At 40.3% G+C, this 21223-nt stretch overlaps 1 protein-coding gene and 1 long non-coding RNA gene across 5 annotated transcripts in view; one reads left to right on the forward strand and one right to left on the reverse strand.

Annotated features, from left to right (window-relative positions):
• Positions 1–620: 620 nt before the first annotated feature.
• Positions 621–21223, reverse strand: part of ABCC5 (ATP binding cassette subfamily C member 5) — a 49000-nt gene continuing 28397 nt past the window's right edge. For 3 of the 4 annotated variants that reach the window (XM_071752459.1, XM_071752457.1, XM_071752460.1), the window contains 16 exons: positions 20883–21086; positions 20115–20258; positions 18263–18365; positions 17412–17596; positions 16212–16358; positions 15737–15866; positions 15063–15216; positions 14795–14923; positions 13250–13436; positions 11848–11937; positions 9356–9545; positions 8467–8626; positions 7959–8037; positions 7000–7113; positions 5809–5973; positions 3566–5102 (listed from right to left, as the gene is read on the reverse strand). In XM_071752459.1, coding sequence (XP_071608560.1) covers positions 5001–5102; positions 5809–5973; positions 7000–7113; positions 7959–8037; positions 8467–8626; positions 9356–9545; positions 11848–11937; positions 13250–13436; positions 14795–14923; positions 15063–15216; positions 15737–15866; positions 16212–16358; positions 17412–17596; positions 18263–18365; positions 20115–20258; positions 20883–21086 — 2283 coding nt within the window. In that variant the 3' untranslated portion in view covers positions 3566–5000. Of the gene's footprint in view, positions 2470–3565; positions 5103–5808; positions 5974–6999; positions 7114–7958; positions 8038–8466; positions 8627–9355; positions 9546–11847; positions 11938–13249; positions 13437–14794; positions 14924–15062; positions 15217–15736; positions 15867–16211; positions 16359–17411; positions 17597–18262; positions 18366–20114; positions 20259–20882; positions 21087–21223 lie in introns of those variants that run through there. The other variant, XM_071752456.1, reaches the window with a different exon arrangement.
• Positions 5034–11705, forward strand: LOC139799926 (uncharacterized). The gene is made up of 2 exons (XR_011727518.1): positions 5034–5121; positions 6438–11705. It is a non-coding gene; the product is annotated as an uncharacterized lncRNA (long non-coding RNA).

Here is a 21223-nt window from a genome sequence, read left to right on the forward strand (position 1 = left end):
TCACGCAGCCCTGCCCGGCTCTGCCCCCGCCGCCTCTTCCCCACACCCCCCCGTGCTTCGTTTTCCCTGTCCCCCCGCCCAGCCCAAACAGCGCCGAACCCTCCGCACCTCCGGACTCCAAGCAGGGCTGATGCACGCACCCCCCTCGTCCCACCCGCACTTACCTGGGCTTCCTCCATCCCGCACCTGGTCACACTCCTCACGCCTATCTCACAGTCTAACCCTAAACAGCCTCCCTCTACCAGCACCCCTCACACTCCCCATTTCCAATCTCTCCCTACGCTCCAGCTCCCTCCAACACCGGCTCAGAACTAACCCAGATCCCCACTTAGACATAATGTGTTTTGCTCTTCCACAGCCCTCGAGTCAGTGTCGCACACCATTCCCTGTTACCTTCCTAAGTCAGAAAGGACAGAAACCACAAAATTATCATCGTTACATACCCGCTTGTTTCTCTGCATGGCAATGGTAGGAGAGAACAAGCTAGAAGAAAGGAGGTGTGCTGGAAGTGGTTGTGAGCTGAACTCCGTGCAGGAAATCTCTCTGCCCCACACCGTAACACTTGTAATTTAGGCTTTGCCTACCTCAGCTGTCTCATGAGTCTCCAAGACACGGATGTCTTTCAGCTGACAAAGGAACGTTTATTGCATTTTTTTAATGAGCCCATAGTGCTACTTTCTAAAAGCCCCCCAAGCTTTGCACTAAGTGGCATCTGCACCATCTCCCAAGTCAGTTTTCACTGACTTGGCAGAAACAGTGGCCCTAGAACAATGTGGCTGGTGTCACCAGGTGAACCGAGTTTAAAAAAAAAAGTAAAATAATTTTTATCCTAGACCAACTCCTCAAGCTGGGACTATAAAGAAAACCTTTGTGTGATGGCATATATATATAGTAAAACACATGCTACTGTTGAAGTAAAAAAATAACAAAGCAACATTGAGGAAAGCTCTTAGATTTATGAGGGCATCACAGCCGCTCAGCATCTTCTCAGTATGCTCTTTTGAAGCACCCTCAAGAAGCAATTATGTTTTTGCCTAATCCCTTAACTAAGAGAAAGTTCTTTTCCTGTCACCTACATCCCTACAATCTCCCTTTATAAATAAGTTTTTCTGTACTTACCCTTTCCTTCTCTCACTCATATCATCTGCCTTTTGAAATAGCTGTGCTTTCTCACATTTTGTTCCCAGCCATTTCCTAAGACTGCTTGATCTCCCTCAGGATTTCACTGAGAGGCAATATGAAGATCACAGCTTCAGCCCCTCAGGATCTGACTCTGATCTTCACACCTCAGGTAATGGTAAAGTGTCCTTGGGTGTTTGAACGAGCACAGCTTCAGGGCCTTGCTTTGGACTTAATTACACCCAGTTAACTGCACAGTTACTGCATCGGGTAATTTCAGAAGAATCCCACCTGTGTTTTGACTGAATTCCAAAGCAAGTGCAACAAAGATTTCTGCTCATCTCATTACAAGTGGAACACATTCCTAAAACTCTTTAAGGTTATGATAATGACTTGGGATTTGCTGCACTCACTGTATTTGGACACAATAAGGAAAACTGATGCAACTGAAATTCTGAAGTCTACTACAGCACACCCGTTGTCCCAGGCAAATCTCTCTCAAGTATTGGGCCACAGGCTTTGCTATATACTAAAAAAGATGTGTTACCTCTGTGCTACTTTGGGAAGGATCTCCTTAGGGAGACTGTCCCAATCCCACAGTCTTACTCTATCCCTTGTAGTTTGAAGTTTTCTGAGATATCACACTATGAATTCTAAATCAGGACCCAATTTCTGAAAATTCTACCATCAAGCTCTTGTAGAATGCTTCAAATAGAAATATTTGTCTCATCTGAAAATATTTATGTTTCTTCCTTCTACTCCAGTGACAGGGTCTTGAGCCAGGCCGTAGCTTGCTCCCATGGTTCAGGACAAAAGCCAATAAAAAAACCCATACTGCTACCCATGTGAGAAGCAGTACTTCCGTACTGTGTGAAAAAAGTGCCAAATGAAGCAGGTAAGTGATTGCAGCAGCAAGAACATTTTCCTCTGGCAGGCTGTCTTCTTCATTCCAAAGTAATGATGCTGGAGCTAAGGTTTAACAAAATGGTTGAGCTAATCTCTGCCGTACACAGGTAACTGCTTGCTTCATTGCAAGCCCTTGAGCTCTTTCAGCTTGATGAAGCAGCAGGAAAGTATTCACCTTTTTAGGAGAGAGTAACTGGGAAGCAGCAGTGTGGTACAATGAATCTTGAGCAGCTTCCTCTGATGCCTATGCTAGTGTTACAGTTATCACCTACTGAAAAGAGCAGCCCCACTTCACCTCCCTTCCAGGTGTGCCTTCCTGTCTCCTTTGTACAGCATTCCTGCTTTTGGAGGGTGAACTTTCTGCAAGTTAGCTTTCTGAACTGGGTCACTGCTGGACCAGGCAAGAGCCAGTGCTGCCATCAGGAATCAGAGGGAACTCCCAGCCTGGAAGAAGAAGGAGACAAGGTCAGGATGGCTCCCATTTTGCCCAGACTGCCATTAGCTCAGCCTTAGCTGCAAAATGAAGCCATGCTCTGACCCCACTGGAACTTGAGAACTAGGTGCATTACCCCTTTTTCTTCAAGGGAAATACTGAAATTCATGGGGTAAACTCAGTCCTGCAGGGCCCAAGACAGTCCTGTCCTTGACAGAGTTGCACATGACAACTGACTGTTTTAGTCAGTCTTAGGCAGATGCAAGCTCAGCCTCCCCCATTTGTGTATTCAGCCTTCATCTTCACATTCTACCCAGCTCTACTTTTAAGCAAGAAGTGGGCCATTATCTCTTCGGTCTATCACCCCTGCTCTCCTCTCCCACCTTTGTCTCCAGTTTTTGTCCTCAAGCTTCTAATCAAAACTGCCACCACAACTTAGCTGGGTGTTCTTTGAAGAGGTCTATTATTTCTCCGTTTCCTAACCACAACATAGAGTCACTGCTCCTTGAATTGAACAACACTGAGCAAAATGGTGGCCAGTCTATGACATAGCTTAAGTTTAGGCCCAGGGTAAGATCTGTGCTACTTAATTCTTGCTTAAGAAAAGACAACAACTAAAACAACTGATGTTGTATTTGCTATCTTCAAGCTACAGTCTAAACTCCATCAATGCCATGATTTGTCTGAGGTATTGGTAGAAATGCTTGTTGCTGTGGCTTTGCAGTCATGTCATATTATGAAGAGTATAAAGCAAATACAGGTAAAGAAAGTGGAAAAATTTGAGCCTATGAAAGATCCGTATTCCATCCAACCTTTTCCCAGGCTACATGGCTTGAATATTTGCACTATAAATTATTACTCCCTCTACTACTCAACAAAAACATGTATTGCAAGCCACCCCCATGCTGGAGGGAACAAAAATTATACCCTACACTTTTAAAGAAGCACTTCCACTCTGAAGGAAAGAAGATCAGGCTGTAGTGCATAGACAAGAAAACAAAACAAACAAAAAACACTGCCTTCAAAAAAACCTGTCCCCCAGGGCTCAAAAAGGTGAGATGTGATTTACATGCCCAAAACAAACCACTTAAGCCAATAAAATTTACAAAACCCAAAATAGTTTTATTTACTTTTCATATTTCTGCCTCCATGAGACATTTTGCAAACATGCTAAGGCTACAAAATGTCCAAGTTGACAACAACATGCAACGCTGACCAGTCAATAAGTCACGGCTATTATAGGAGCGACCGTGCCCACCCGGGCCACAGGTCCCATAAAACAGGGATGGTGTACAGTGGTCATGGCAACGTATTACACAGGACCTAGTAACCTGAGGTAGGTCTCTTTACAGTAAGAAAATGATGCCCTACACCAGTGTTACATCCTGATCAACAGGAACCTGTGCAAAGTTCCAGAAGACATGGGTGGGGGACTGTTTCCTTAACAAGTGTGCAATAAAGAAAGAGGAAATAGTCATGTTGTTTAACCTTATTATAAGTGAGCAGAAAAGATTTAGTGTTACCCATGCCAATGAAAGCCAACCTAGACCTCTGAGGAGTGTTAGCAGCTTCAAGATAAAGGAGTCAGTCAGCTGAAGCAGCTCTGAAAAGGCTTTCCTGCCAGCATACAGGGTATGATTTGAACCTTATGATTAATTTTTTACAGATCATTCCATGAACAGTTATATTTTGGTTGTGTTAGATCAGCGAAGCAGGAAGAGCTTGGGCTTGCTTTTGTTAAAATAAACCCTGCCAATACAGTAAGAAATACTGTATCAGGACACTGAGAAAATATGAGGCCTTATTGTGACCCAAAAGTGGCTCTCCACTCAGGAGATCACTTAACTTGCTTTGGGAAAGCATCATGGGAAGCAGCAGCTGCTGCCATGGTGAACATTAGAGATGCTCCAAATAGCTTTGATAAATTACAATGCAATAGAATTACACCACAGAGCTCTTCTTCCCTGCGCTAGACAAAGATGTGACAATAAAGGACACTATTGCAAAGCTTCACTTCCACTCAGACACACAGAAAATCTGGCACTAGGGAAAGACCAACTGTAAAAGACAAAATGGTGTCTGATACAGTCTGATAAAGCCAGATCTCTGGTACCATAAACTGTACAAAAATTATAGAAAAGAATATGCACTGTTATTAATACAGTGCTCATTTTAATATAAAATAAACAGCTTACATTTCCACTGTAAATATAGGCTATATACAGAACTATGTATAGATATAGCTACATGTATAAAGCTTCATTATAGGCCTCTGATACATTTATAACTATGGCTCCCTGAGCCATTTGTAGAGTGCATTTAATAACAAAAAATTAGTAATATGATTATGGAATAAATACAATAATAAAAACATGAAGAATTCTTGACACTGCTTTAAAAATCTCTCTGGCTTTACACATTGTGCTAAAAATTAAAATATGAAAAGGCAATAATCTGCTTGAAGGAGGAGAAGGAAGAAGAGCTGGCCTGCCACAGGCAGGGAATGTAGCTCTCCAAAATTAAAGTGACTTTGCCCTGAATTTTAGCCCTTAACAGCAACCTTGTTCTCTGCAGCAGCAAACATAGCATAGAAGCGTGAGTTCTCGTTGGCCAGAAGGGCAGTCGGCGTGTCAAATTCTGCTACCTAAAATCAAACAAGGCAGGTAAAGTATGTCAGTAAAATACAGCAGAAAATGGATTCCCACCCCTTAGACTTGTGACCCAGTAGTAAAAAAGCCAAAACATGGCATTAGATGAGATAACAGGCAGTGAAAGTATGTGCATTTATGCATAAATACTGTATCCTGGGTGCTTCAGTCTAGCTCAGACACGAATTACCCAGCAGGAAGCAAACTCTGGTGGCTCTTGCAAAGAGAGGCAGCTGCTATGGGTTTTTGCTTTCTCTACCTTTAAGAGCACTGCCAAATATTCTAACGTTTAATTGCTTATGGCTCCCACATGGAAATCTGAAAAGTGGGTGAAGTATCTCTCATATGTCCCTTTTTGTTAGCATGGGACTTCATGAAAGTAATGGGAAATGCCACTGAGCCCCAACAGAGATGCTTAACCTTATTACCCAGAATTAAGCCCCAAAGGGAATTTTTTCTAAAACTTGTGAAAGAGAGACTGTTACTCTGCAGTACTTTCCTGGAGTGTAAAAGAAATTTTGTCTTCTTTGATATTGTCACAGTCAGGCAATAACTGATTCTTTTGGAGAATTATTACCAAGGATGTGAATAAACACTGAGAATTTTCTACCCTGCAATATTATCTGTTTTCTTCAGTTCAGCCTGCATATATGGCACCACCAGACTGTAACAGGAACTGCAGACAAAAGTCTTTCTGCTCACCTGTCCTTGTGTTAGCACCATGATCCGATCAGAGCCCAGCACTGTATGCAGGCGATGAGCAATTGTTAACATAGTGCAGTCTGCAAATGCCTCTCTGATAGTCTCCTGAATCAGTAAGTCTGTCTCTGTGTCCATAGCAGCTGTTGCTTCATCCAGTATCAAAATCTGAAAGCAACACACAATCCCAGTTATTACCTACAGTAATGCTTTCCCTCCCTGAACATAATATGCAGCATGGACAGAATTACCATGACAAATAGCTGTCAAAACTAGCAATCCTTATGGAGCTGTGGTCACAGAGGTAGTTTTTACAAGCATCCTTTCAGTTCTCTTTATGTTGCTGCCTTCAAAGTTACACTATGGACCACACCTGCATTTTATGATCACATCCTAGAGCCATTAATAAGGGCCTCAAGTTCCCACTACTTTCAGTTTTACATTCAGCCGCTAATCTTAAATAAATTTTTTACTGGTGGACTGACATCCTTAGTGGAAACAATTCCTTCTGGAATGAGTCAATACTGACTAGATTTACTAGCTGTCTTATGCTGGAAATAATTACCTTTCCTCTCAGAGTCAAACTGATTTGGACTGGTGTCTCAAAGATAAACTAGACTTGTTTTGTGCAGGTACTGCAGAAAGAACAGTAACTTCAGCTGAGTAGCCTTGGCTTTAAAACAGATGAAGAGGGAACCTTAAAGTATGGTGTGCAATGCTTAAGAAAAAAAAAAAGGACGTTAAATCAGAATCCTGGTCATCTCAATCCAAATATTCTTTTTCACTGCAATTATTATTTGTCTTTCATTCCTGAAAACCCTGAACTTCACTGGCACAGCACGGTACCAAATTCCACTTGGAGACTACATTTTAGTGGAACACCATGTAGAAGGAAAGTAGTTACCTGACAATTACAAAGAGGTGGAAGAAGAAATGAATCTGATGCTCACCAGTAACAGGACACTGAATAAATTATTAGGCCAGCCTGACACACTGTTATAAATACTAAGAAGTGATACCTTTCTGCAACTGGCTACAGATGCCTTTCTAGTTGTTCCAACCCTACACCATTTGTGGGCTGCAATAATTGTTGCTGTGATTCCTCTGTCAGATAGAATGAATCTGGCACACAGAAGGCTTGCTCAATGCTATCAGTTCGCTATCTCCAGTTATTTCTCTCATCACTATGGTCACCTTGCAACGACGCAGTAAAGCTCTAGCTATGCACAGTAACTGCCTCTCTCCAACCGAAAAGTTTTCCCCATTTTCCATCACTTCTGAGTCAAGTTTCATAGGCATCTGGGCAACCTGTGTAGGAAAGAAGAGGCAAAAATCTTAGAGCAAGCATTGCACAGACTTTCTGAATCTCCATGGCATAAGGCAAACAATTGTTCTTCTTGCAAATCTGATTTTGCCCATGTTCCAAAATATCCATCACACTTTGCTGACCTTTTCTCCCTCACTCTGTTGAAGAAATTAGTAACAAGCAGCTAATGCTAAAACAACAGTATGACATCAGACCTGCTCAGGCTGGTTGAAATGCCCATGACTCAGATAGCTCCAGAGAACACTACTAGCTGTTAAGCTACAAGAATTGTATCATCTCAGTGGGCAACTTCAGTGTGAGTTAAGCACAAAATATGACTTCTAGAAAAACACGTGCCATGTACAAAATCATATCACCATGAATACAGCTCTCCTGATGGCCTTTCTCACCAAGTCCCTGCAGGATTACTACATACTGTAGCTGCACATGCAGCTCTGTGCCATCTGACTGAAATGGAAATGTCATGGCAGTGAGACTTGCTGCAGAGAGCCTTGCAAAGGGCAGATTTTAAGTTCAGTATCAATGTGCATGCATGACATTTACACTCATAAACGTAGAATGCACATCTAGGGTACATACAGAAAAATATCACAAGAAACACTGTCCCTGTGATGAAGCAACACGCTCTACATTATATACTAAAATGTAAACACCTGAAATTTGGGATGTTCTACAAAAATGCCGTTTCATTACTGCATAGCCAATAAGGAAAAAAATTACAAAGAAAAAGCTTTAGATTAAGGTCTCTGAAGCAACTATTAACAGAATATGTAAGTTTGTAAGACAAAACACAAACATGTTGTCTCACAGGGCATAAAATACTTACACACTCCTTCATATGAGTCCTTTCCAAAGCAACCCAGATTTGTTCCTCACTGTACTGATTGAAAGGATCCAAGTTTGATCTGGAGAGAAGTAGAAAACAAACAAAATTTTTATTCAGCAATGAATATCAAAAACAGCTGGTGTACTAATTCATCCAGACAGATGATTCCCATCTAGCCTTGCACTGACAGAATTTCCTTTCCAAGGAACTTAGATGCTAGTCCCAGCACACTAGAGTCAGGGTAGCTGAAGAACAAAAGTACAGAGATGAAAGACAAAAAAGCTTCAAACAAATCTAAGCAGAATGCAAGACTTTCTTAGAGAATGGTCACATCCAGTTCTGCACTAGGCCAGCTAAAAATACTTAGCTGTGGGTTTTTTTTTTTGTTCCAAAACCAGAACAGAAGCTCAAATGTTTGAGAACCAAAATCTCACCAGACACCTATCTGAGTTCAAGTCTAAGGGGATAGGTCTCTTTTTCCTTTTTGCCTTCTTATGGTCTCACTAACCTTACAGTGCCACTAAACAACACAGGTTCCTGAGGAATTATTGAGAGCTTGCTGCGAAGATCTGCCAAACCAATATCATTTATTTTCACACCATCAATTTTAATGCAGCCTCCAGACAATTCAACCAGACGAAAGAGTGCCATTCCAAGGGAAGATTTCCCTAAAAATGAGACAGGAAAAAACAATACTGGTGTTTCTACAGTCATAGTAGTGTCAATATGAGAAAGCATTTTAAAAGCTGTCCATGTGTAAGGGAAGGTTTTTAATATAACAAAGTCCTGGCAAGCAACCCTGTTAAATTGTTGAGATTCAGAATTTAAACTTCTAAGCAATTGCAGGGGCAGCTCCTAAACTCTTCTCACAGACTTCATCCCTGTGCTACTGCTCCATCTCCACTACCAAAACCTTACCATGTAAACCCAATACAGCAATATTAATTGCTTATTTAGAAAGCATGTTTTGGAGCTGCGTTGAGTCATCTCACGAACAGCATTTTTATTTCTTCTCATGACAGACTTCTGAGATAGCTTAGAGCCAAACCTGCCTGTAGCATCAGTTTAAAAAAATTTCCAAAAGAGCACAACAAAGTGCAATGAACATGTTGTAGGCAGTGTTCTGTGCAGAGAAGTGGCTTGGGGCGCTAAGCATTATGAGCTCAGACATAGCATTCTACTTTAAATGGAAAATTGTTTCCATTATTATTTACAGGGATCCTGCTTATGGATACACATGAACAAAATCCACCACTGTCAGACTTGCTGGACCTCTCCTTTGCAATTAACAATTTATTCAGAGAAAAACAAAGGAGAACCAATATGACTGCTCCACTCAATTCCATTCCCATTCTGCTGAAGTAGTAATTTAACTCTAGCCTAGTGTTTTTCCTTACCTGAGCCTGTCCTTCCCACAATGCCAATCTTTTCCTTTGGTTTGATGGTAAAGGACACTTTTTTAAGTACTAGAGGAAGATTCTCTCGGTACCGCATCTCTGCATTTTCAAAAACAACTTCACCTTCTTGTGGCCAGTCCAGAGGAGGAGTTTTATTCTTAATTCGAGCAGGAGCTTCCAAGGAAAGTGTCTGTAAAAAAGAAAACAAAAACAACATCAGTTTCTAGTAAACAAAACACCAGAAAGTAAAATTATCAGTTGCAGTGTTCAGCAGGAGCACTTCCCTGCAGAACCAGCCCATATCAGTTTATGGCAGTTTTATCATGAGCTGTGTGGCTGGATGCAGACCCAGTAGTTGATAAGTTTGCTGTGTTACACTGACTACACTGCTGTTTCCATTTCTGTTGCCTCAGTAATGGCACTGGTCCTTCTACACAATGTTTTTTATCAATGGGCTTCAAAATGTAATTTAGGCTTGTATTTGAGTACAATCCTATTGTGTTTTGTGGCACTCCAAAGACTGTGCTTTTGGATGCAGAATCTGCTGTATTTCTATCTCATTTGCTATGCTATGCCAGGGTCACCTCCATTGATTCTGACACAGAATACCCAAGTGACACATTGAACAAATGCTACCCCTCCTCCTCTTCTCCCTCATTCTCCTGTTCTGTTAAACCACTGAGTCAGTCAGGCCCCTTTCCTGTCAGCCTGCTCACTTTCACAATTATACTCTGCCCCTTTATACGTCCCTCATTAAGCTGCTCACAGATTAAACAGAAAAAGAGAACCTCTGAAAACCAAACTTGTGCCTTCATAGCATATTTAAAACAAAGCCAAGGTTACTTCCCTGTATTGACACAAACAACCTCAGATAATTGCAGAAATTCTGTCATGGGATTCATCTCATGTAACTTTAAACACGTACAAACAATCTCCTACTGAACCAGACCCCATAAACTCCTTTATAGTCACTACAAAGCAGCTAACATTTCTGGAGTGGGATTTTTCTCATCTTAATAAAAACACTTAAGAGTGGGTAATAAATTGCCCTCTGGAGACAGCCATTTCCTAGATTGATTAGAGAGAGATCCCATTGGAACTACATCAGTTGTGGATATTTGCAACATCTAGTTAGAGGGAGACTAATTGTACCCCAAGGATTTGAGAAAAACAGCAATCTTCTACAACAATACTCCAGTTCTTTGAGCTTGTTGCTCAGAACAGCAACCTCAGTGCCTGCACTGGGACGCAGTAGAAGCAGCCAAGTCTGGGATGCGGTAAGGCAGAACCTGCCTGGTGTTTCACTGCTCCCCCCCAGCCCCTTCACTCTATATTCAACCTAGTTTTACAGTTTCATAACAAAAAGGCTGTTTGGAGAATCAGAGAAGAAAAATCACATAAAATGTTGCTTAATAGTGATATAAAATGATAAACAGTTACTTTAAACATTTTTTTAATTAAAAAATAAAAAAGAAAAGGAAAAAACCCAAGTTTTTGCCACTGAAAGCTTGACAGCAATAAACCCATCTCAGTTCAGTCAGAGATAACAGGCAGAATCTGGCACACAGCTCTCACACAGCTCATGTGGCCAAGTATTCCATGCACAGAAGTTTTCTACTTAGATGCCACAAGAGAACTGGGAAGTGAACAACTTTAATTTTTTTTTCTCTTCAGTATTAAATTCACAGGCTGAAAAATAATCCAAAAATATCAATTACTACATAGCCCCAGGTACACTAAATGGATACCTATCTCCCTCTGAAATTCGGAGGGAACCTGTATTATGTATTAAGTAAAAAAGCCTTTCACCTCAAAGGCTGGACCCATTAGAAGAATGCTTACTCCTGGCTACACTTTCCCCATTGACCTACACCATGTTCTGCATATACAACTCCTAGTTATGAAAAAAAGGATTACAAATAATCCAAACAATCAGAGCAGCCTGCTGAGAATTTACCCTAGCAGATTTCTCATGTTTACATGACAGCAATTCCTTGATTTTTTTAAGCATATAGAAATATGTTTTGTAATACAGCTGTGAGAAAAGGAATAGACACACTACGATGAAGCAGAATTACCTGTTAGATAAATTAACACTGTTTAAATGAAAAAGTTCCCTTAAGTTTGGAATGAAGGATATCCTTTTACTATAAAACATTGAATTCCCAATTACCCCTTTCTCACACACCAGTGTCTACTGAGAGCGTGTCAGCAAACTTTCCATATCCTTCTAACTTCAGTGGTGCCAGGCAAGTGATGCCTGAATGCTTAGTTATCCAAGCTTGTGTCATTCATCTTGCCAATGCTTATAGACATGCTTCATTAAAAGAAACAAAAACCAAAAAACAACACTCTGCAGTGTTACAGTACATGCATTTATGTGTTTACAAGATCATAAATACACTCTGTACTAAGGCAAACGATGGCTGGCTTTCCCTTCTTAAGCCAGCCACAAATTTTACAACAGGCAGTTGAATGCATTATTATCCTACCTTGATATAGTGATCGATCCTCTCCACTGAGGTGAAGCGAGCTTCTGTCTCTGAAGCAAGTCTGACTGTAAACTGGAACAATCCTGTTAACTGTTGTGATGGAAGAAAACAAGAACAAATTTAGAGAGCTGTGGCTCACTAATGAATTAAGAGATGACCATCAATAGCGTGGCTAGTAGGACTAGGAAAGTGACCATTCCCTTGTACTCAGCACTGGTGAGGTTACGCCTCAAATACTGCATTCAGTTTGGGGCCCCTTTCTGAAGGGGGTCTGCCACAGTTTATCCTTCTTCCAAACCAGGACAGGGCCTAAGAAAGGATATGCTTTCTTAGAAGGATATTGAGGTTCTGGAATGTGTCCAGCGAAGGGTAAAGCTGGTGAAGGATCTGGAGAACAAATCTTGGATTGGATGAAGGAACTGGGGTTGTTCAGTTTGGAGGAAAAAAAAGGATGGGGGGAGACCTTATTACTCTCTACACTTGAAACAAGGCTGATTACTTATCCCAAGTAATAAGCAATAGGATAAGGGAAAATGGGCTCAAGTTGCACCAGGGGAGGTTTAGATTAGATATTAGAAATCATTTCTTCACTGAGTTTACCAAGCATTGGAACAGGCTGCCCAGGGAAGTAATTAACCATTCCTGCAGGTATTTAAAAGACGTGGTGAAAAAGATGTGGTGATAAGGGACATGGTTTAGTGGTGAACTTGGCAGTGTTAGATTTACAGCTGGAATTGATCTTAAAGGTCTTCTCCAACACAAATGATTCCATGATGTTTGGTACAAGTACACTTTGCACTGAGCACCATATATCCAAGGTACCCAAGGCAATTTATTTTTAGGTAATACTTTAAAATTATCATAATCTATTAATCACTTGTAAAGCCCGCAGTTTAGAAATGTTTCCTTCAAGAAAAAACTTTAAATATTAGCAGTTTAAGTTCTGCGATTTCCCCTCACTACCACCAGGAGGCGAAAAAGGCCAAAGGACAGCTCTGACAGCAAGCATTCTGCGTGCCGAAGTCGGTCTAACCCCCAGAGCTGCCTGACTGGATGGCGCTCGCTGTGAAAACATATGGTGAGCAACAAAGACATCAGTTTGGCAAATGTCTGATGTATTCTCAATCCAGTTTCGAGAAATACCTAAGAAAATTGCAATAGGCTATTTAGAAAGAGGCAGCTCCCCAAAATGACAGTCTTAAGCACCTAATCCGTTCCAATTTATAATTTAGCTGCTGGCAAGAATTCCTGACTCTGAATTGCTTTCCCCTCCATTACCAAACAGGGTAACAATATCTTTTTCTATTCCAGTGCATTAAGGAAAGTTTTCAACAGTGTTTTACTTACTAGCAATAACTACATTAATGAGAAACTAAATATTTTAGTATGTGGACACACTCACCTGTACAGCATAGGAGATAGCCAGGCCAGCGTAGGCAGGAGGAATCTGACCATGCATTAGGACAATCATAAGGCCAGTGGTTGTGATAAGAGCAATGCTGATAACGTCCAGCCGCACAGCCAGCCATCGCATTGCACAGCTGAACAAGTAAAATGGTGCCTGATTGTCATCTAAAAGCTCCTGATACCTGAAACAAGAAAGGTCAGTAGACTTCCACAAGCCTCATGTTCTACAAATGAAAGAGCCACTTAAACCCCTGCTCCAGTATCAGAATTCAGGGTGGGAAGACCAGTCTGTCATTGACAAAGACTCAGACATGGACATGAAAGCAGGGTTTACAAACTTTCCTGAATAATGTCAGATACCTCCTTAGATAAAATGTTTTGACCAAGGTTCTGAGTACATCAACGAATTGTACTGGGGTGGACTGGCATTCAGAGACATCACACAATTTCACTGCAATTTTAACTATGCAAGACCTCCCAAAAAAATGCTCAATAGCTACAAATTACTCCATGGGTTAACAGTAGCAGTGCCTCAAAATGTGCAAAAAAATGGTCGCACAAAGTTTCAACAGGACTGGTGACACTAATTAAAACACATCATTAACCACTTAGCTTACAATCCTGACACTGAAGAGCTGAGAATGTATATTCAAGGGGAGGGCACTCAAGAGATTAACAAAGCCAATAACTAGATTTTCTGATCATGCAACTCAGTTTTACACCAGCCACTGTTGCAGTGGCACATGCAGTGCCTTAGTGCTTTAGCACCAGCAATGCTAAGGGACTGCTTCATGCACATCTGCAACTTTTCATCTAAGCTGGTGCAGAAGTGTATTTCTAGAGCTTCTGAAGCAATGCTCCCTGTGATTCCAACGCTGTTGGTCTCATGACCTTGCACCTGCAAACCTCCTAATATTGTTATGGCAGGTTCTCACAGAAAACAGCTGCCACTTCCATGAGAATTGCTTCACTCTCCCTCTCTAGCACTTGTTTTGCAGATTTTAGTTCACACTCAAGAAAACAAAACAGTGCACAAAGTATCTAACAATCACTTAAATACTTGATAAGCACTATCCAATTATACACATGTACAGACACTAACAACTTATCAATACACACAACAAAAACATTTGTAAGGTTTTGTTAGTGCTCCCTAACCAACACTAATACCATCACAAGGAGAAACAACCATGAGAAAGTATGAGCAGGAGCTGATAAATAGTAGATATGACTAGGGAAAAAGTATGGCCAAAAAGTTGTCCTCATCATTCTCATTCTCACCTGCTGCATTGCAGAGAATTCCAGAGGAAGGTGTTCACCTGTGACCCCCCACCATTTTTCTTCCCAGTTAGCTACTGGAGAGTTTTCCCTCACCCTTATTCTTGTTCTCCCTCATCATTTTTAGCCCCAAAAAGTAACTCTCATTCTTAGAGCCAATGTATGCCATGAGCTAATGAGTCCATTAATAAATTTTTCTGAATGTAAGCCTGTTGCATCCTGCTCTGTGCTCCACCACTTTCAGATGGATATCTCAACTAACCTGTGCAAAAATTCCTGTCCTTTGTGGTACGCATGGATTGTGGAGAGACCCTGGATGCTAGATGTAATATGAGACAGGAATGGAGACTGTGTGATGTTGTCCAGACGCTTGAGCTCCCGAATAAAAACTCTGGAAGGGAAGAAGCACTTTTAAGTGACTTGTACAACCATCATATACCAACCACTACATCGATGAATATATGCTTGAAAAATCCTACGTCCTTAAACACAGTATGTCTACTTTTAATCAAAGCAGCTGATGCACTTACCTTGACACAACATGCAAAACCATGAAGAGGACAATGAGGGGCCCCACTGCCACCAGGAACCAAGGAAAAACACCAGAAATCACCCCCACGCAGAAGAACACAAGGATGACGTTCTGGATGAACATTTCTGCTTGAAATGGCAAGCGAACATCAACTGCAAAAGATGGTGGGAAAAGAGGAAGATTTGGAGTACAGAAAGCTAAAACAATCTATATAAAGCAATTCAGCCCAGCTGTATATCATCATGGACAAGTACAGTGATTTCTCATTGATTATCCAAATTAAATGTGCATTTTCATTAGGTGTGCTCTTATCTTGAGATGCTAATAGTCTTGGTCAACAACGCTGACCTAGTTACTACCTTTGCTGCACATCAGCTTCACCCTGATACTCTAGGTTTCCCCTGCATTACTTGCTAAAAGTCTATGTGCAGTTTCTAGGTACAAAAGCAGCTGCACATTATCTTCTTTATAAGTGAGCAGCCAGACTTGAGATATCAGAACCCTAACATGTACCCTATCAAGTACAAACCAGTTCCTGCTTTGCCTATTACAAGTACACATTTGGCAATAGATAAGTGTACAATCACTTCAACAGCAAGAGACTGGAGTATATGAGAACAGTCAATGGGTAGGCCTGAATGTAGGATTTTCAGTTCATACAGTGGGACGTACCTTCATCCATGTCTTTGGAAAACCTGTTGAGAATCCGCCCAGTTGGTGTAGTGTCAAAGAATTTCATGGGGCTACGCAGGATCCGTCGGAAGAGCTCATCATGGAGCCTTGAGGAAGCTCTCAGAGTTCCCTGACAAAGCAGAAAATGTTGCAGTGTTATGAAAGGATGTTGGGATGTTGTTTTCCTGTCACTGCCACTCCCCTGGGCACTAGAACATAATTTATTTTCTATTTCCAACTATACAGTTTTTTTCCTTGCATTCCCTGCTCCCAGAAAGTGAGAGGAAGCAATTAATTCAGGCAGAAGCTTAACAGTACCAACCCCAAGAGATGACTTATGGAAACCTCACAGTCTGTGATCTGACTTCCTCTGGTTCAGAAAACTCTCGTGGGAGGTGACCAAAAGAACCACAAGATGGAGTAGTGGGGGGGTGGGGCAGGGACAGATAATAAAACCAACAGCATTAGCACATACCTTTACAAAGACAACACCACGAACAGCTTTCAGGATCAACATAACTGCCATAGACAGTGCATAGATGCCAGCATAGTAATGCATGTGAGGGTTATCTTTCATACTGTTGCTTATGATAGTATCATTTCCCAAAGTCAGAGTGGCATTCTGCAGAAAATTCAAGGTTTCAATGAATATTAGTTAGGACAAGGATTAAGCACATACACATTACACACAGTAGAATTTCCTGTCCTGTGTCTCCTTCCACTATACTTGATATTTCTTGTCCAAATAAAATACTTAATGATCTTGGAATACCTCACAAATTTTTCCTAGCAGAGATGCTTGACTTGCAGATTTGTAGCCCTTTGCCTTTTTCCTACAATATATTTACAAACATTAGCAAAGTAGCTACTTAATTTGATTCCTAATCTCTCATTTCATGCTTGTAATTTCTTGTGTTCTTCTGAACAATACCAGATAATTGCATAGCACTCCTATTACATAGCAATATTCACCTTGGATAGGTTATAGTCTTCTTACCAAACATAATTCTTATTCTTTGCCAGTATGCAGCAAATTCTTTACTGTCATGCTTTCTCATTCTTTTTTTTTTTTTTTTTTAATCTTTACATATGTTTAAGTACCTCACTGCTTATTTAAATATTATTGACCACCTGGCACTTCATTATTTCTTCCCTGAGGTCAGTAATAGTTTGTTCTCCTCCCATCAAAAAAAATCTTGCAGTTACAAGTGAATCTTTAAATGCAATAAGATTTGTAACCAAAACCTCTAGAGTGGGAAAAGTTCCAAACCATCCCAGGTTACCCAGTCTTCAAATCAACTCCCCAAAGTAATTTGGCTTAAAGCCATACATTTCATCCTGTTAGATATAAAGTTATATACAAACAAAAAACAGCACTAAAATTAGTAATTCCTCCTGCAGCTTGTCATTTCCTTTCACACATTCACTTCTTTTTCTTCTGCTAACCAAAACAAGGAACAAGAGGGCAGTATAAAACCACATATCTATTAGGTCTTATTAGTAGAGCTCTCTTATTCTTTGAGATGAACTCTCCTGTGAGATGACCTCCTGGGGAGCCTTACAACTTGCTTAAATTATGAAGCACTACTTGGTCTCATAGGACTGCTTGGGATTAATCTTAGAAAGCCATCTGCCCTCCCATTAGACATGAGAGTAGAAAAGCTATTTATCTTACTCCACTGCCTTGCTTGATCCAGTAACTCAGCCACCAGTTGCTAAAAGCTGTACTGCCCACATTCAGCACAAACAGTGTCATGATGACAAGGAATGCACAGGGGCCTCCAGCTGCCTGAATGTAGACACCATAAACAGACCAGGGAACAGAGCCTCTGCCTTTCTCTTCCACCTGGACCAATTGGCCTGTGAAACAAAAGAGGAAGAGGTAAAGGGGGTGAGGAAAAGCAAGCTGTTTCATGAAACTTGAGCAATTTTCAAACTGTACAGGGTACTTTCAGAAACACAGACACTACTTAATACATAGAACTTATTGGTTCAGTTTTTTAAAAAGTCACATTTCCTCACAGAAACACTCTCATCACGGTATGGCTGAAAAAGTAGAATCAGCACAGACCTAAATACTAGGCTGGTATCAGCCCCACCATTGCTTTTTAAATCCTGCTGAAGTTCAAAGTTCACAATAAACAGAGAAAACCACAAAACAGGTCAGACCTTCCAATTCTTCATACATAAATGCCATGTTGTGCTTAGGACTCTGCAAGGACCAAGCTACACACATTGCCCTCTTAGTATAGGAGGGAGAGACAGGCTACTACAAGCTCCTTTTTGCCAATAGTACCTTACCAGCAGCAGCCTGATTGAACTTAATATTGTGCAGGCACCCATATTTAATGACTTAATTAATGTTCTTTACCCACTGCCTGTGTCCTATCAATCACATTGAGTGACCAGGACTTAAGACAGCTTTCAAAACCGCAGGTGTACATTCATAGTACACTTTGAAAGGAAATATTTTTAGGTTACTGATGTATAAAACAGTTACAGCCAGAAATTTGATTACATAGTTACCCTCTTCTTTCTTTACAACTTTCTCCTTCTTCACAGACCCTGTTTTGGTAGTTTTATCCTGTGGTCTTTTCAGCGAACTGTTTGTGTTCTTCTTAATATTAATCTGCAGGCAAAACAATGACACTAAACATACTACAGTAATTTGCTTTGACATTTTCATATCTCTACCTCAAGTTTTTACAAGCTACCTCCTAAGGGCAAAGGCTTTAAATAGATGAACATTCATATCAAGGCGGATATTAACTTTGCTGTTATTATGGATGACTGACAACTGGTAGATTAAATTCTCCTCTTCTATTAATCTGAACTGCTACCAAATTGTACTGGTAGTGTGCAAAGGTAATTTTCAGAGTCAGTGACACTATGAGCATACATGGTAGAGAAAAGACACTCAATTACTGAGACAAAGATACAAATCTCCCCCTGTCCTTTGTAAAACTAACTCAGAATTTTATTAAGAGGCTTTTTCCCCTGAAACTTCACTCAGGAAATGCCTCGAAGGACAAAGTCATTTAAAATTGGTCTTCCAGACATCAAATGTCAAAACAATAAAATGCATGTAAAATTCCTGTTCTAAGCCCAGCCATCTTCCCCAAAATGGAAATTGCTACCTGTTCAGAGACAGCCCACATTAACTGAAGCCCCCTACACACCATCTTCAGGGTCATCCTCCCACACTTCACATGAGAGAAGAGACTTCATATGTCAAACCACAGAAGATCTAACTTTATTATCCATTTATTCCTATCCCACAGGGAGTGCAAATTAATGCTTTTCCATGAGCTAGTGTTTAGAGAGACAGTGAAGGTCAGCTAAGCATGCGAGACTGCAGAATTTCCTGTTAACTGTCATTACATTAATCCTGTAATGGCAGAACTGTAATCTTCATGCCTCAGAAAGGATATGCAGGCTAATGCATTATATTCTTTTGCTTCTTTTCAGTAACATCTCTCAGGAGAAAATGTCACCAAATGTCCTATATTTGTGTACTTATCACAATGCTACCTTTCAGAAAAATTCAGAAATTTCAGAAATTTTTTAAATGTCTGCAACTTCTGAATAAGGAGCCTCTTATTTCAGAAGAATAAACTGCTAATGTCCTTTTTAATCTCTTCTTACTAAGAGAAAATGCACACAAAACTTAGAGAAGTAAATAATCACCAAGTAAGAAATACCAAAGTTGCTCACTCCAGTGAATAACTTCAGGAAACACACAGAAAAAAAGGTAGGAAGAATTAAACTGCTGAATATGTAAATGCTTGTCCGACAGAATGGTTATTTTCTAGATTTACGTCCTAGAGCACAAATCCTAGTTTGCATTTACAGCCTCGGTTTCATAACATATGCAGTGTCAAACAACATTTTTTTTCTCAAAATCCCACAAAACAAAGCTTTTTCTGTTACAATTCCAAAATGCTGTCACATCTAACTTTTGACCAGTTGTCACTTTTGCTGTGCCTCTAGTCACACCCTATGTTATTTTTTAAGAGTTTTTCAGACAAAGGTTGGTCTAGGTCTATGATAATTTGGAGGTAAATTAGGTGAGGTGTACAGTAAAAAAGATAGCAAGCTTCCCGTTCTAAGCATCATCAAAAGAGGCATTACTTTCATGTTCAGCTCATGAGCTCATTGGCACCATACTCTCTACTACACATTCCCTAAATAAAAATGGTAACTGAAAATGAAGCAGGGATTATCTAATCTATTGCTTATTTATTATTGGTTATTATCTAAATCTATTGGTCAGATCAACACATGAATGTGAAGCCATTTTCCAGTGTTCTGACTATGTAATTTGATTCATCTCAGAAAAGTCAACATTCAGAGCACTTTAAAATAAAAAAACAGGTACCTCAATATGTGGTGTTTCTCCCAACTGTAGGTTATTAAAAATAGTTGCATAGTCTCCATTTAAATTCATCAGTTCCTCATGACTGCCTTGCTCAGTAATGCAGCCTTCTTTCATGAAGATCACTTCATCACAGTCAACAAGATACTGAAGAAAATGGCAGAAATAACAGGTCTATGCCCAGTAATCAAACACATTCCACACAAAACCTTTCAGTAATATACAAACATTTGCACACAAGACACCTCCTCCCACATAAGACATTTTTAAAGGTCTTGCATTGACTAGAGCACCATTACTCACACTCCACACAAAAATTTATGCTTTATCTAAACCAATCTGTTATGAAAGACACAATCCAAGATTCTCAAACCCTGCAAATACTGATATTTAGTAATATTTCTATGCACAGAAGATGTCAAAAAACCTCAATACATTAATTCTGATTTACTCTTACCAAATTTAAGTGTTACCTGATGTGAACTACCTTTACAGCAAGTTAGCAATAGTTTTTGAAAAAAGTATTTATTTTTTGATTTAGCCAAATGTTACCAGTTCCAGTCAGACACCAAGAAGCAATGATATAAAATAAAGAATTAAGACTGTGCTTGGTGCAGATCTGCAAATCTCAGTTGTAAATGTAAATCATGTATCCTACAGACAGACAGCATTGTGCTCTAAGAGCTCAGAGCACAGAGATGTCCAGTATGAAGGCAACTGACTACACAGCATTTCAAGAAAGTCCAGGAAAAAGTACGAGAAATGTAGTACCTGAAGTTGATGAGTGATGAAAAGGACTGTCTTTGACTTCAAGTGCTTCCTTATTGCACTGTTAAAAATGTGATTTCCAACATGGGCATCTAAGGCACTAAGGGGATCATCAAGAATGTAAATGCTCCTGTCACTGTACAGGGCTCGAGCCAGACTGATCCTCTGACGCTGTCCTCCACTCAGGTTAGCTCCTCGTTCACCAATCTGTACAGATACACATCCCTTATTTTATTTCTGTAATATTCAACACACTCAAAGCTCAAGAGATGACCAGAATGAAGCAGGGAGTATTTTTTATAAAATATATATATATATATATATAAACTTCCATATTATATACT

This window comes from Heliangelus exortis, chromosome 9 (genome assembly GCF_036169615.1).
Source record: "Heliangelus exortis chromosome 9, bHelExo1.hap1, whole genome shotgun sequence".
NCBI classification, from domain to species: Eukaryota; Metazoa; Chordata; class Aves; order Apodiformes; family Trochilidae; genus Heliangelus; species Heliangelus exortis.